This window comes from Chlorocebus sabaeus, chromosome 6 (genome assembly GCF_047675955.1).
Source record: "Chlorocebus sabaeus isolate Y175 chromosome 6, mChlSab1.0.hap1, whole genome shotgun sequence".
Taxonomy (NCBI): domain Eukaryota; kingdom Metazoa; phylum Chordata; class Mammalia; order Primates; family Cercopithecidae; genus Chlorocebus; species Chlorocebus sabaeus.
In genome coordinates this window covers 13,701,683-13,714,903 of record NC_132909.1, presented here as the reverse complement: position 1 = coordinate 13,714,903, position 13,221 = coordinate 13,701,683, and the positions used below count along the sequence as shown (strand labels likewise).

General features: G+C 40.4%; 1 protein-coding gene across 2 annotated transcripts; it reads left to right on the top strand.

The window, feature by feature from the left end:
- The first annotated feature begins 681 nt into the window (after positions 1-681).
- ZNF226 (zinc finger protein 226) lies at positions 682-12,923 on the top strand. Of its 2 annotated transcripts, none has more exons than XM_007997091.3 (6): positions 682-759; positions 1,358-1,408; positions 5,888-5,943; positions 7,659-7,785; positions 8,430-8,522; positions 10,736-12,923. In XM_007997091.3, the coding sequence occupies exons 3-6, from the start codon at positions 5,929-5,931 to the stop codon at positions 12,910-12,912; spliced, it is 2,412 nt and encodes an 803-aa protein (XP_007995282.2). In that variant the 5' UTR covers positions 682-759; positions 1,358-1,408; positions 5,888-5,928; the 3' UTR covers positions 12,913-12,923. The 2 variants fall into 2 exon arrangements, with proteins under 2 accessions (XP_007995282.2, XP_007995281.2); XM_007997090.3 differs by having other exon boundaries at positions 754-862.
- The last annotated feature ends 298 nt before the right edge of the window (positions 12,924-13,221 follow it).

Below are 13,221 nucleotides of genomic sequence, written 5' to 3'. Positions count from 1 at the left end.
TTTGTGTGGACATGTTTCAGTTCTCTTGGGTATTTACTTAGGAGTGGAATTGCTGGCACATAAGCCCAAGATTGGGTGCCAGCAGATTCAGTGTCTGGTGAGGTCCTGCTTTCTAAGTCATACATGGTCCTTCTGGCTGTGTCCTCACATAACTAAAGAGGCAAAGGAGCTCCCCCAGGCCACCTCTAAGAGAGCATTAATCCTAGTCATGAGGGCATTGCCGTTTTGATCTGATCACTTCCCATAGGTTCCACCTCCTAATATCATCATCTTGGGAGTTAGGATTTCAACATATGAATTTGGTGGGGGCCATAAAACACTCAGACTATAATAATACCTAAAGAGAAGTGAGGGATTCTGGGAAATGAAAACCAGGAGCTCAAGGTAGTTGAGTACTACCACATCAGAAGGTACTTCCACATCAGGTACTTCCACGTCAGAAGGCTTGGACATTCCGGAAGTGTGGTCCAGGAGGGCGGTACTGTTCTGTTTTTCCCCCAACTCTAGCATTCTGTGATATGTAGTCCGGAGCTCCGTGTACTCGCACATACCTCAGCTACAGTAAGGCTGTAAACATTTCCCCTGGAATCCTGGGAACTACAGTCCAATCGTTCCAGGTAGTTGTAGGCACTTCCGGCTCGAGGAAGGCAGTGCTGTGGAATTCTGGGAAGTGTAGTCCCGGTGCTCTTGATAATTGCAGGCACTTCCGCCCAGGAAGACGACGTAGCAGCCATCTTTTCCATGGCTCTGGTGATTCAGGTCAGCTTCTCAGGAACCTTTCAGACTTCCCCGAAATGCGCTTGTGTCAACAACTAGCGGTCTTTTGTTTGGAGAAAAAAAGGAGTAGCGGCGAAGAACGGAGGTTTGAGGGGCTAGGATGCTCTTTTGCGTTTCCCTCGACGGAGCTTGTTTGCATTGGGGGCGTAGTGGCTTCGTGCGGTTGGGGTGATGCTTCGTCGGGTTTGAAGGTCTCTCGGGCTGTTCGCTCCCTCATTGTGACTCCCCCACCTGATGAGCCAGCCGTACCACTTCATACAGTATCACACTGAGCGAGTTAATCCCCGTGCCTTCGTTTGCTGTTCTGAAGGAAAATAAAAGCCATACCTTCCTAATGTTTTGAGAGAAAACGAGGTAGTACAAAAAGTTTAAAACTACCTGGCACGTGAATTACCAATACTACTAAAATTTCCCTAGAAACTCCCATTTTGTAGTGAACTCCTGTGAGCCCATGAAGCTGGATTGTCCCTGACCTCTTTTTAGGAAGGAGAGGGTTGCTTCTAACTGGTACTGGGAGATGCCACTGTGATGTATCGGGGATGGAGACACAATCCTAGTTATTTCCCTTTTTCTTCTCCAGCCCTGACTTCTCAAAAAGCACTGCACAGAGGAGGAGGCAGCAGAACCCCATGTGAGTAAGACTTGTTATTATTCTTGTTTTATTTTCGTAAATCAGAGAATGTGTGGGTCATGTATTTGGGCATGAGAAGTGATTATAATTTAGCGTTAGTTGCTAAGTTCCATTCTAAGGGATTTATACGAATGAACACGTTTCCACTATACAGTGGCTTTGTGAAGTGATGCTCTTTTTTCCGAGGAAACTGGGACATAAGAACATAACTTGTTTGCTGATAGCCACCCAGCTAGTAGGAGGCAGAGCTAGCGTTGAAACCGAGACAGTCTGAGTCTAGACCTGAGTTTTCTTTGGTATGTTCTCTATGAGCCATAGGCAACTGGCTAGTATCATGTGAAAATAGGTTGGGACTTCACTAAAGGTTTGGGCTATTCTGTTAGTTTTAAAAAATAGTGGCTGGGCGTGCTCGCTCATGCCTGTAATCCCAGCACTTTGGGAGACTGAGGCGGGCAGACCACTTGAGGCCAGGAGTTTGAGACCAGTTTGGCCAGCATGGCGAAACCCCATCTCTACTAAAAATAAAAAATTAGCCAGGCGTGGTGGCAAATGCCTGTAATCCCAGTAGCTTGGGAGGCTGGGACAGGCGAATCACTTGAACCGGGGAGGCAAGGTTGCTGTGAGCTGAGATCACACTGCTGCACTCCAGCCTGGGCAACTGAGCAAGACTCTCTCAAGAAAAAAGAGTTTTTAAAAATAGTTTTCTTGGCTGGGTACGGTGGCTCACACCTGTAATCCCAGCACTTTGGGAGGCCGACGCGGAGGGATCACGAGGTCAGGAGATCGAGACCATCCTGGCTAACACAGTGAAACCCTGTCTCTACTAAAAATAAAAAAAATAAAAAAATTAGCCAGGCGTGGTGGCGAGCGCCTGTAGTCCCAGCTACTCAGGAGGCTGAGGCAGAAGAATGGCGTGAACCCAGGAGGCAGAGCTAGAAGTGAGCCGAGATCCGGCCACTGCACTCCAGCCTGGGCAACAGAGCGAGACTCCGTCTCCAAAAAAAAAAAAAATAGTTTTCTCAGTTATTAGTTTTATTTGTTTCAAATAACAGAGGTAACACAAATGCAAATACAGAAATATATTTTAAAAATGTAAATTCACCATGATCTTAGGGTATAAAGATAACTATAGTTTTAGTGCCTTTCTGTCAAGTTTTTCTTGTATATATTTCTGTTTATTAGGGGGTTTTTTGCGGGCGGAACTGAGTACAATGCAACACTACTCAAACTGTGGTCCACAAATCAGCAACATTGGCATCATCCATTCTTTAGCCCTACCCAAGACCTTCTGATTTAGCATTTTTGCAGCTAGGACCCAGAAATCTGTATTTCAACAAGATCCCAAGGCGATTAAGATGCAGGTTAAAGTTTGAGAAGCTCAGGAAAAGGTCTTGTCTGGAAACTCAGGACTAGAAAACTGACCCTGCCAGATGTCATAGATAAAACTGAGCTGGCCATACAAGAACTCTACTCAGTCCAGTGATTTTTCTTTCCCACTAAATATTAATTATCAAGTTTCTTTGCAAAAACCATGACATGAGTAGAAGGCAGCTGGCAAGTCTAGAGTCACAATGGAGGGACCTAGTGTCCTGAAGATCTATTTCTCCTAGGCTTTGGGGAGTAGATTCCTTGCCGTCTTTTGTTCTGGGGGCCTTCTGTCTGAAGTGGGAAGATCAGCTACCTAGTTATTGTTAATTTAACGTTTGATATTATTGCCATAGTTGTCATCATCATCGTGTCATCATTACTGTGATTAATGACTATTGCCTAATTTAACTGGTTTTTTTTTTTTTTTTTTTTTTTGGAGACAGAGTTTCACATTTGTTGCCCAGGCTGGAGTGCAATGGCATGATCTTGGCTCACTGCAACCTCCGCCTCCCAGGTTCAGGTGGTTCTCCTGCCTCAGCCTCCTGAACAGCTGGGATTACAGGCGTCCGCCACTATGCCCGGCTAATTTTTTTTGTATTTTTAGTAGCGATGGGGTTTCTCCGTGTTGGCGAGGCTGGTCTCAAACTCCTGACCTCAGGTGATCCAACCACCTCGGCCTCCCAAAGTATTGGGATTATGGGCATGAGCCACCACGCCCAGCCAACTTTTTTTTTTTTTAAATATAATTTCAAACTTATAGAAAAGCTGCAAAAATAATAGTATAAGGAAATCTCATATCCTCTTCACCCAGATTCATCAGTTGTTTATGTTTTGCCTGTTTGCTCTGTTAATGACCATCATCAGCCAGATATCACCAGGAACATACCTGTAACTGAAGACAGTTAAGTTTGTTTTGGCTTGCTGCATCCAAGGAGCCCACACATGCATGGGGTGTCTTGGTAGGAGGCAATTAGGAGGGGCCTGGTTATAGGGTTTTGGTTTATGTTGAGTTAGGGAGCGTTTTAGGCAATGGGTTTGTTCTGGATTGGATGCTGTCAAGAAACAGCAGCAATTTGATCAGACTATTTTAATTTTTATGTAGGAGGTGGGGAAATAACGAGACTGGAGTTATTACTAATAACAAAGTGGTCATGTTAGATGGAAGAGGCAATTATTTGGCTATTTTTGTCATTGTAGAATGTATTTCTCTGTGTGTTATAAGCTGTCTTGTTTTTTTCTTTTTCACCATGATCACTGAGTAGTCCTGTCTCATTCTTGTTGACAAATTGAAAACACCAGGTTCTGGCTGTTGCTGCTGTTAGTTGTCAAAGCAGTTGTTTTTGTTTTTGTTTTTGTTTTGTCTTTTTGCTTTCACAGCTTTGTCATACTTACATTTTGTTTTTGTCTTTTTGCTGAAGCATTTGAGAGCAAACTAGAGATAGTGATCAAAATGAAATTAGTTACATTGCTAACTTACTGTTATCCACAGTTTGTATTTAAATTTATTCCATTTTCCCATTAAAAACTTTGAAAGTCATTTCTTCCCCCAGGTGAGTTTCCTGTCTATTTGTATGCATTGCCCCGTTTTGTTTCATTAGTCATCTTTAGTCTAGAATGATTCCTCAGACTTTCTTTTTTGCTCTTGATATCTTTGTAGAGTATTGAGAAATTATTTTGTAAAATGCTCTCATTTTTTTGTTTCCTTAATATTTATTCATGATTAAATTCAAGCTATGCATTGTCAGCAGAGATGCCTTCTCAGTGCATCATAGGAGAAGTCAATTGTTGGTTTGTGGGTTTGTCCCACTAGTGGTCTCAACTTTGTTTTTTTGGATAAAATGTCTGCCAGGTTACCTTTTTCCTTTTGCACTTAATACTTTGAGTGCAACTATGAGACTCAAAGCCAACTTATTCCTCACCAAACTTTCACCAGTTTTTAGCATCTGTTGACGATGTTCTAGTTATCTTTCATTCTACCTTTATTAGTTTATGTGTTTTACTATAGGAGCTTTCTCTTGTCACCCATTTATTTATTACACATTCTTTTATTTGTAACAATATAGAGTAATGTTCCTCCCGTTTCTTTTTTTTGAGACAGTCTCACTCAGTTGCCCAGGCTGGAGTGCAGTGGGACAATCTCAGCTCACTGCAACCTCTGCCTCCTAGGTTCAAGCAATTCTCATGCCTCAGCTTCCCAAGTAGCTGGGATTACAGGCGCCTGCCACTATGTCCAGCTAATTTTTGTCTTTTTAGTAAAGACAGGGTTTCATCATGTTGGCCAGGCTTGTCTTCAACTCCTGACTGTAAGTGATCTGTTTGTCTCGGTTTCCCAAAGTGCTAGTAGGATTACAGGCGTGAGCCACTGTGCCTGGCCAGGTTCCGGCCTTTTTAATTTAAGTTAGGTGTGGATTGTCAAACTGTGTTTTTTAATTGCAGTATCTTAGGTTTTATTAGTTCAGTGTTAGCAAATTATTGGAAAGACAGAAGATGTTTTTCAGAAGTTGTAAGACAGTTTCACGTGACATAGCAACAACCTATGAACTCCAGCCATCTTATAATATTCTATTGGTGGAAATTATATTTTTAAGGATAATTTCAAACCATAGACTATCTTCTACTTATTGCAATTGCAAAGAAATAAGATACCTGACTGTGTTGTAAGAGCTTTCTACCTTCCAGCAATCCGATGAGGCTGATACTGTTGTTATTTGCCACTTGTAGATGACAGAAGTAAGGCAAAGAGATGTTAATAATTTCCCCAAGGTGACACTTCTAGTGAGTACCCTGTCAGGATTTAACCCTTGCATATGAATTCCAGAGCCTACTGTGCTTATATTGTCTCAATTTATACCATACTCAGAATAAGAATTGCTAGGGTGGAATGACAGGCACGTGGGCAGTGAGGCGACTGTGTGGTTAGCCTGGTTCTGAACTACTACTGAAAGGGGTAGATGGATATCTAGGATCCATGTCATAATCTGCTTAAAAGCCACATAAAGCTGCAGCCACCCCAAGAAGCACACACCTTTGCTAATTCCTAAAGAGCAGCCACGTGGATTAGCAACATACTTGCCCAGTTTTCATTTACTTCTCTCTTCTTTCCTCGTTCAGCTTCTTAGGACTCTGCACTTCCCCAGAAGGAAGAATTAAAAATGAATGTGTTCAAGGTGAGTAGAGCTTGCCTTTCCCACCTGTTAAAAATACCATTTTAGTACTTAGAGATGGGAACAGGTTTTTCTTTTTCAAGTAAGAGTCAAGGCATTTGAGGACCTGTTGAGTGTGCTAGATGCTTATTTTGTCCCATTTAAGTTTAGGTGGTTTTGGTTTTAGTTTTATTTCATCACTTTTATTTTACAAATAAAAGTAGAAAAATTAATTGAATGATGGGTGAACGCAGTGGCTCACACCTGTAATCCCAGCACTTTGGGAGGCTGAGGCAGCGGGTGGGATCACTTGAGGTCAGGAGTTTGAGACCAGCCTGGCCAACATGGTGAAACCCCGTCTTTACTGAAAATACAAAAAGTAGCCAGGTGTGGTGGCACACACTTGTAATCCCAGCTACTCAGTTGACTGAGGCAGGACAATCACTTAAATTTGGAAGGCAGAGGTTGCAGTGAGCCGAGATCGTGCCACTGTACTCCAGCCTGGCCAATAGAGCGAGACGTCGTCTCAAAAAAAAAAGAAAAAGGAAAAATTAATAGAAATGACAAATACCTTATTTCTGCAATCTCTTCATTGTATGTACTCGTAATTATATATTTGCATTCATAACATAGATATAATTTTACATTTCTTAAATTTAATATATAAGATTCATTTTTGTTGTATTTCTATCAAATTTATGTATCCAGTTTTTAAACTATTCTCTCTATATAGACATTTAGTTAGTGTAGAATTTTTACTGTTTTAGGAACTACAGTGTTAGTTTTCTTGCATTTAACTTTTTCTGAAAAAATCAGTTTTGAAAAATACTGCCTTTTAAAATCTGTAACGTTAGGTATTCAGAATTGAAAAGTTATGTTTTGTGTGTGGTATTTCAGATGTTTTTTGATAGAATATTCAAATACGGCACAGTGCGTCAAGATTTAACAACTGCTTCACACAGAAAAAATATTAGACTTTTTTTTACTCCAAGAGCTAGATTCTGTCTTCCCCATGCCTCAGCCATACCCTGTGTGTTTACTAGTCTTTTTCCCTTTGAATATTTTTTTAGTCAAAGTAATATGTGACCTTAATTTAAAATGCCTAGTGGTAGGAAAGGATTTGCCGAGCACTTACACTGTGCCCCTATATTGATACCTCACAGCAACTATGAGGAGGTTCTTTGTTTTGTCTTCATTTTAAACATAAATAGAAAAGGGATTGTGAAAAATGAGGAACTTGCTCAAGTTCACATGGAAAACTAAAGATCCGGGATCAGTATTATATTCAAGTGAAAGACCAAGACAGGAGGACAGAGAGAAAGAGTCTTTCATTCAGAAACCTGACATGCCCTTTACGTTTATTTCCACATGTAACACTGCTCACTTGGTTCCCACCTCAGTAGGAAGAGACAGGTGTTATCAAACACCGTTGGGACTAAATTGGTATACCTTTCTGGGGAAATTGGCAATGTTTTAGGTTCAGTAGGTAACAGTTCTAGGAAATTCCCTTATAAGAGTACTCACTGAGAGCATCCAGTAAACATACAAAGCTTTGTTTCTCATAGCAGCACTTTTGGTAAGTCAGTATATGGCATTGGCAAGACAGGAGAAGGGCTGGGAAATCTACAAACGGCTCGGCATCCAGAACAACTTTGCACCTGTTCTCTTCACCTTCTCAGTGTTACCCATCTTCCAGTGGACATTGGTTGTAAGATTGAGGTCATGTGTTTTTGTCGTAGGAAGCAGTGACCTTCAACGACATAGCTGTGGCCTTCACGGAGGAGGAGTTGGGGCTTCTGGGCCCTGCCCAGAGGAAGCTGTACCGAGATGTGATGGTGGAGAACTTTAGGAACCTGCTGTCAGTGGGTGAGGACAGCCTCCCTCTGGAGTATCTTTGTGACCTTGGAGTTTTAAGGCTTTGTGGCCCTTGAAATGGTTCCCTGAGTGTGGAAACCTGACTTTCCTAATTTTTATGGGATGCAGAGACACTGGATGTTTCTGGTCTTTCTGAACAGAATATTTTAGGTCTTTTTAATTTGTGTTTTATAGAAGAACTATAAATGAACAGAATACTGCTATGCTTTGTCTATTCTTTTTCATATTTTACACCTGTCCCATTATTGAATTATAAAACCAATTTATTGAATACCGTCAGCAGATTTCAATGAAATAAAATAGGGTAGAAAATATTAGAACTCAGGAAGAATGGCACACACTGCAGCAAAAACTCTTGCCAATTTCTTGACTGATGTGAGAACCAATGGGAGGAGATTTAATGAAAACAGACAGTAGTTAAAAATAGATTATTCAAACTTGGTTTTCATAATATGTATCTATGCGTGTGTGTCTGGGTCATGAAATAAATGGTGTTTCTTTACTGAGTCACAATTTAAATAAAAGTTTGAAAAACACTGCTTTCAGTGTCTTGAATATGCAGTTGCAACTTAGATTTCCAGTGTATTTTAACTCTAATATGTTCATTTTCAACTTGTGATTTGGCATTTTCACAGGGCATCAACCCTTCCAACAAGATGTATCACCTATAGAAAGAAATGAGCAGCTTTGGATAGTGACGACAGCAACCCAAAGACAGAGAAATTTAGGTAAAAACCAAACAGTTGTGAGTTCTTATAGTTAACTGTCCATCTGCTTTGCTTTTCGTCAGCCGTGTTGCCGTCACCTGGTCCAAATTGCCAAATCTCTTTCCTGGATTATTGCAACACCCTTCATACTGCTTGCCCTGCTCCCACCCCTCTCCTCTTACAGTCTGTTCTCTAAGTGACAGCCAAAGTGAGTTTTTGTTCCCTTGTGTCAGACTGTTGCTGTTCTGCTCAAAATTATCTCTAACTTACTTTACATAGAGTAAAATCCACTTAATGTGACTGACAGAGTCCTACGTGGTGTGCTCTTCATCCCCCACTACCTCTCTAAATATATCTCCTATACTCTGTCTCTTTCTGTGAATTCCAGCCACATTGTCCTCCCTCTTGCTTTTAAGACCTATCAAGGATGCTTCTGCCTCACAGCCCTGTGTGTGTTCTTCTCTCTGCCTGAAATAATCTTTCACCTATAAGCCTTCTGGTCTTTTCTTCATTCAGTTCTTTGCTCAGTTTTAGTATTATAAGAAAAGCCTCCTCTGACCACCCTATTAAAAACACAGTCTTTTCCTTTACTCTCTGTGCACTGCCTTATATTGTGTGTAAGTACTGATCATCACCTCATACATGCTTTTGTTTAGTGACTTACCACCTGTGTCTCCTCACTGGAGTGTAATCTCCAGGAGCGGAGGAATTTTATCTATTTGTTGCTGTCTCTTCAGTACTTAGAATAGTCCTGGTATATGGCAGAGACACTATAAATATTAGTCGAATAAATAAATGAGTTAATGGAAATCTGTCTTCCATGGAGCTAATAGGTGGTGAACAAATCGGCATAAATAAGGGATATTGCAAAATATTTTTTGTCTTCCAATGAATTCCTAACCTAATTTAATTTCTCTTTGTGTATGAGTGTCTGTGTTTGTATATTTGCATGTGTTTGCCTGTCTGTACAAGTTGACCCATATCTTAGGGAACCTAGTGTCATAGTTGTAACCAAACTGAATAACATGCTTTCCTTACGACTTTCTTTGAGTATTAGTAGCAGAGCATATTCATCGGGGAGGGAATATTTTAAAATAAGGACTTTTATTTCTATTTCTTAGGTATTCCCCCATAGAAGGGAATAAAATTCGATTTCCTTATCCATTATATCAGGAAAGAAAAAGTAAAACTAAAAGTCAGGACATGAGCATTAACCTTTTCCTTAAAAAGTTTGCACAGTTGGCATCCCATTTGCTTCTTCCAAAGTCCACACTCATAAAAAGAAATGGATCTTACATTGTTGCCTCTCAAACATTTATATTGTGTAGGCTTATATGTATGTCTTTAGAAGGCCTTTTATGTAATGACACCATTACTGCTTGTGATTATTCTGATATGATACTTTATCTGTTTTTTTTTCCTAAATATCACAAGCTATTAAATTTATTTCACGATTCACTAATAGACCACTTTGTCAATTTGGAAAACATTCTTGTTAAAGACAAATGTATCTACATCCAGAAACTTTCCATACCTTGCTTTCAAAGAGACAGCATTCTTTGCTAGCCTTCCAATTTTGACTCAGTGCAAAAGCCTTAGAAGGATCCAGTGCATAGGTCTTCATGCTTTGCTTTCACCCCAAGTGATTATCACCTTTGATTTTTCTCTTCAGCAGTAACTCACTTGGTGTACCCCTACCTCAGGTACAGCTTTTCAACTTTGCAGCAAAACTGTACTTTCCAGTTCTTTTTATATTTCAGGTACCTTACTTGTAAAAGCTCTTTTGCTCTATAACCTGGCTCAAACTTAAACTTGGATTTGAAGTTAGAAGAAATGTCAGAAGTCAAACAAGGATTCATACATGCATACATTCCTTGAGTGATTATTAATAACTGCCACGCAGTAACTTCTGGGCTGTGGTTGTAAACTGTGAGCACTACAAAATGTTTTTCCTTATTGATACTATATTATGGTAGGAAAGACATGGGATTAAAAATTTAGATAGTATGTCAGTAGTTGTGTTTTTAAATGGGTTTCATTAGTGCTTAGCAATTGGGAGCTTGGTGGACCATTTCTTGGTTTCTGTCAGTATGTAAAGTAGAAACTTGAAATGTGTCGAAAAAGATGAGAACTATCCCGAGGCTCATTAAAGTCTTTTAATCAGTCCTCAGTGTGAAATCTTAAATCTTTGAACAAAATAATTCACTATCTCTCTGAATTCTTTGTCCTTACAGGAGAGAAAAATCAAAGTAAGTTAGTAACTATTCAAGACAGAGAATCAGAAGAAGAGCTTTCTTGCTGGCAAATCTGGCAACAAATTGCAAATGACTTAACCAGGTGTCAAGACTCCATGATCAATAATTTTCAATTTCACAAACAAAGTGATTTCCCTTGCCAGGTAGGGGCAGAACTGTCTGTTCAAATTTCCAAAGATGAGAACTATACAGTAAATAAAGCAGATGGTCCCAGTGATACTGGGAATCCAGAGTTTCCTATCTTGAGAACCCAGGATTCTTGGAGGAAAACATTCCTGACTGAGTCACAGAGATTGAACAGAGATCAGCAAATTTCCATAAAAAATAAATTATGTCAATGTAAGAAGGGTGTTGATCCCATCAGTTGGATTTCACATCATGATGGTCATAGAGTACACAAAAGTGACAAGTCTTATAGACCCAATGATTACGAAAAAGACAACATGAAGATTTTGACATTTGATCAGAATAGCATGATTCACACAGGACAGAAATCTTACCAGTGTAATGAGTGTAAAAAACCCTTCAGTGATCTCTCCAGCTTTGATCTTCATCAGCAGTTACAATCAGGAGAGAAGTCTCTTACATGTGTTGAACGTGGAAAAGGCTTCTGTTACAGCCCAGTTCTTCCTGTTCATCAGAAAGTACATGTGGGAGAAAGACTTAAATGTGATGAGTGTGGTAAGGAATTCAGTCAGGGCACTCATCTGCAGACCCATCAGAAAGTCCACGTGATAGAGAAACCATACAAATGTAAGCAATGTGGGAAAGGTTTCAGTCGTAGATCAGCACTTAATGTTCATTGTAAGGTCCACACGGGAGAGAAACCTTATAATTGTGAGGAGTGTGGGAGGGCCTTCAGTCAGGCCTCTCATCTTCAGGACCATCAGAGACTCCACACTGGGGAGAAGCCATTCAAATGTGATGCATGTGGTAAGAGCTTCAGTCGGAATTCACATCTTCAATCCCATCAAAGAGTTCATACAGGAGAGAAACCATACAAATGTGAGGAGTGTGGTAAGGGCTTCATTTGTAGCTCAAATCTTTACATTCATCAGAGAGTCCATACAGGAGAAAAACCCTATAAATGTGAGAAATGTGGTAAAGGCTTTAGTCGGCCTTCAAGTCTTCAGGCCCATCAGGGAGTCCACACTGGAGAGAAGTCATACATATGTACTGTATGTGGGAAAGGCTTTACTCTGAGTTCAAATCTTCAAGCCCATCAGAGAGTCCACACTGGAGAGAAGCCATACAAATGCAGTGAGTGTGGGAAGAGCTTCAGGAGGAACTCCCATTATCAAGTTCATCTAGTGGTCCACACAGGAGAGAAACCCTACAAATGTGAGATATGTGGGAAGGGCTTCAGTCAAAGTTCCTATCTTCAAATCCATCAGAAGGCCCACAGTGTAGAGAAACCTTTTAAGTGTGAGGAATGTGGGCAGGGTTTCAATCAGAGCTCACGACTTCAGATTCACCAGCTGATCCATAAGGGTGAGAAACCGTACAAATGTGAAGAGTGTGGCAAGGGATTTAGTCGTAGAGCAGATCTTAAAATTCACTGTAGGATCCACACAGGAGAGAAACCATATAATTGTGAGGAGTGTGGGAAGGTCTTCAGGCAGGCCTCAAATCTTTTGGCCCATCAGAGAGTCCACAGTGGAGAAAAACCATTCAAATGTGAAGAGTGTGGGAAGAGTTTTGGTCGGAGTGCACATCTTCAAGCCCATCAAAAAGTCCACACTGGAGAAAAGCCATACAAATGTGATGAGTGTGGGAAGGGCTTCAAGTGGAGCTTGAATCTTGACATGCATCAGAGGGTGCACACGGGAGAAAAACCATATAAATGTGGGGAGTGTGGTAAGTACTTCAGTCAGGCATCAAGTCTTCAACTTCATCAGAGTGTCCACACAGGAGAGAAACCATACAAATGTGATATGTGTGGTAAAGTCTTCAGTCGGTCTTCACAACTACAATCTCATCAGAGAGTTCACACTGGGGAAAAACCTTATAAATGTGAGATATGTGGTAAGAGCTTCAGTTGGAGATCGAATCTTACAATTCATCACAGAATCCATGTTGGTGATAAATCCTATAAAAATAATAGGGGTGGTAAGAGCATCAGAGAATCCACACAGGAAAAAAAATCCATAAAATGATTATTTGTGAAGACTCGTGTCATTTGAATTCTTCCAATTATCAAGTCTCAAAAAATTACTAAAGTCAGTGTTTCAGCCATAGCTTCTCTTGTCCCAGTGGTTCAAAGACAACAAAACAATCTTTATGATTAGCATAGCTAGGGCTTTAGTCAGAACCTTGACCTTTATAAAATGTTACTTAGAAGAGGGGTGTTAGAGTAAGATTTTTCTCAGGCCTTTTACAATATGGTGGACATGCCAAAATTAAGTGTCCACTAGAATGTTAACTCTATAAAGGCAGAGACTTTGTTCACTACTGAATCTGCATAA

Bases quoted from the DNA above. Each gene is read 5' to 3' on its own strand.
- ZNF226 (XM_007997091.3), top strand. The intron at 7,786-8,429 runs GTGAGGACAGCC...GCATTTTCACAG, and splicing joins TAGGAACCTGCTGTCAGTGG to GGCATCAACCCTTCCAACAA. The intron at 8,523-10,735 runs GTAAAAACCAAA...TTGTCCTTACAG, and splicing joins CCAAAGACAGAGAAATTTAG to GAGAGAAAAATCAAAGTAAG.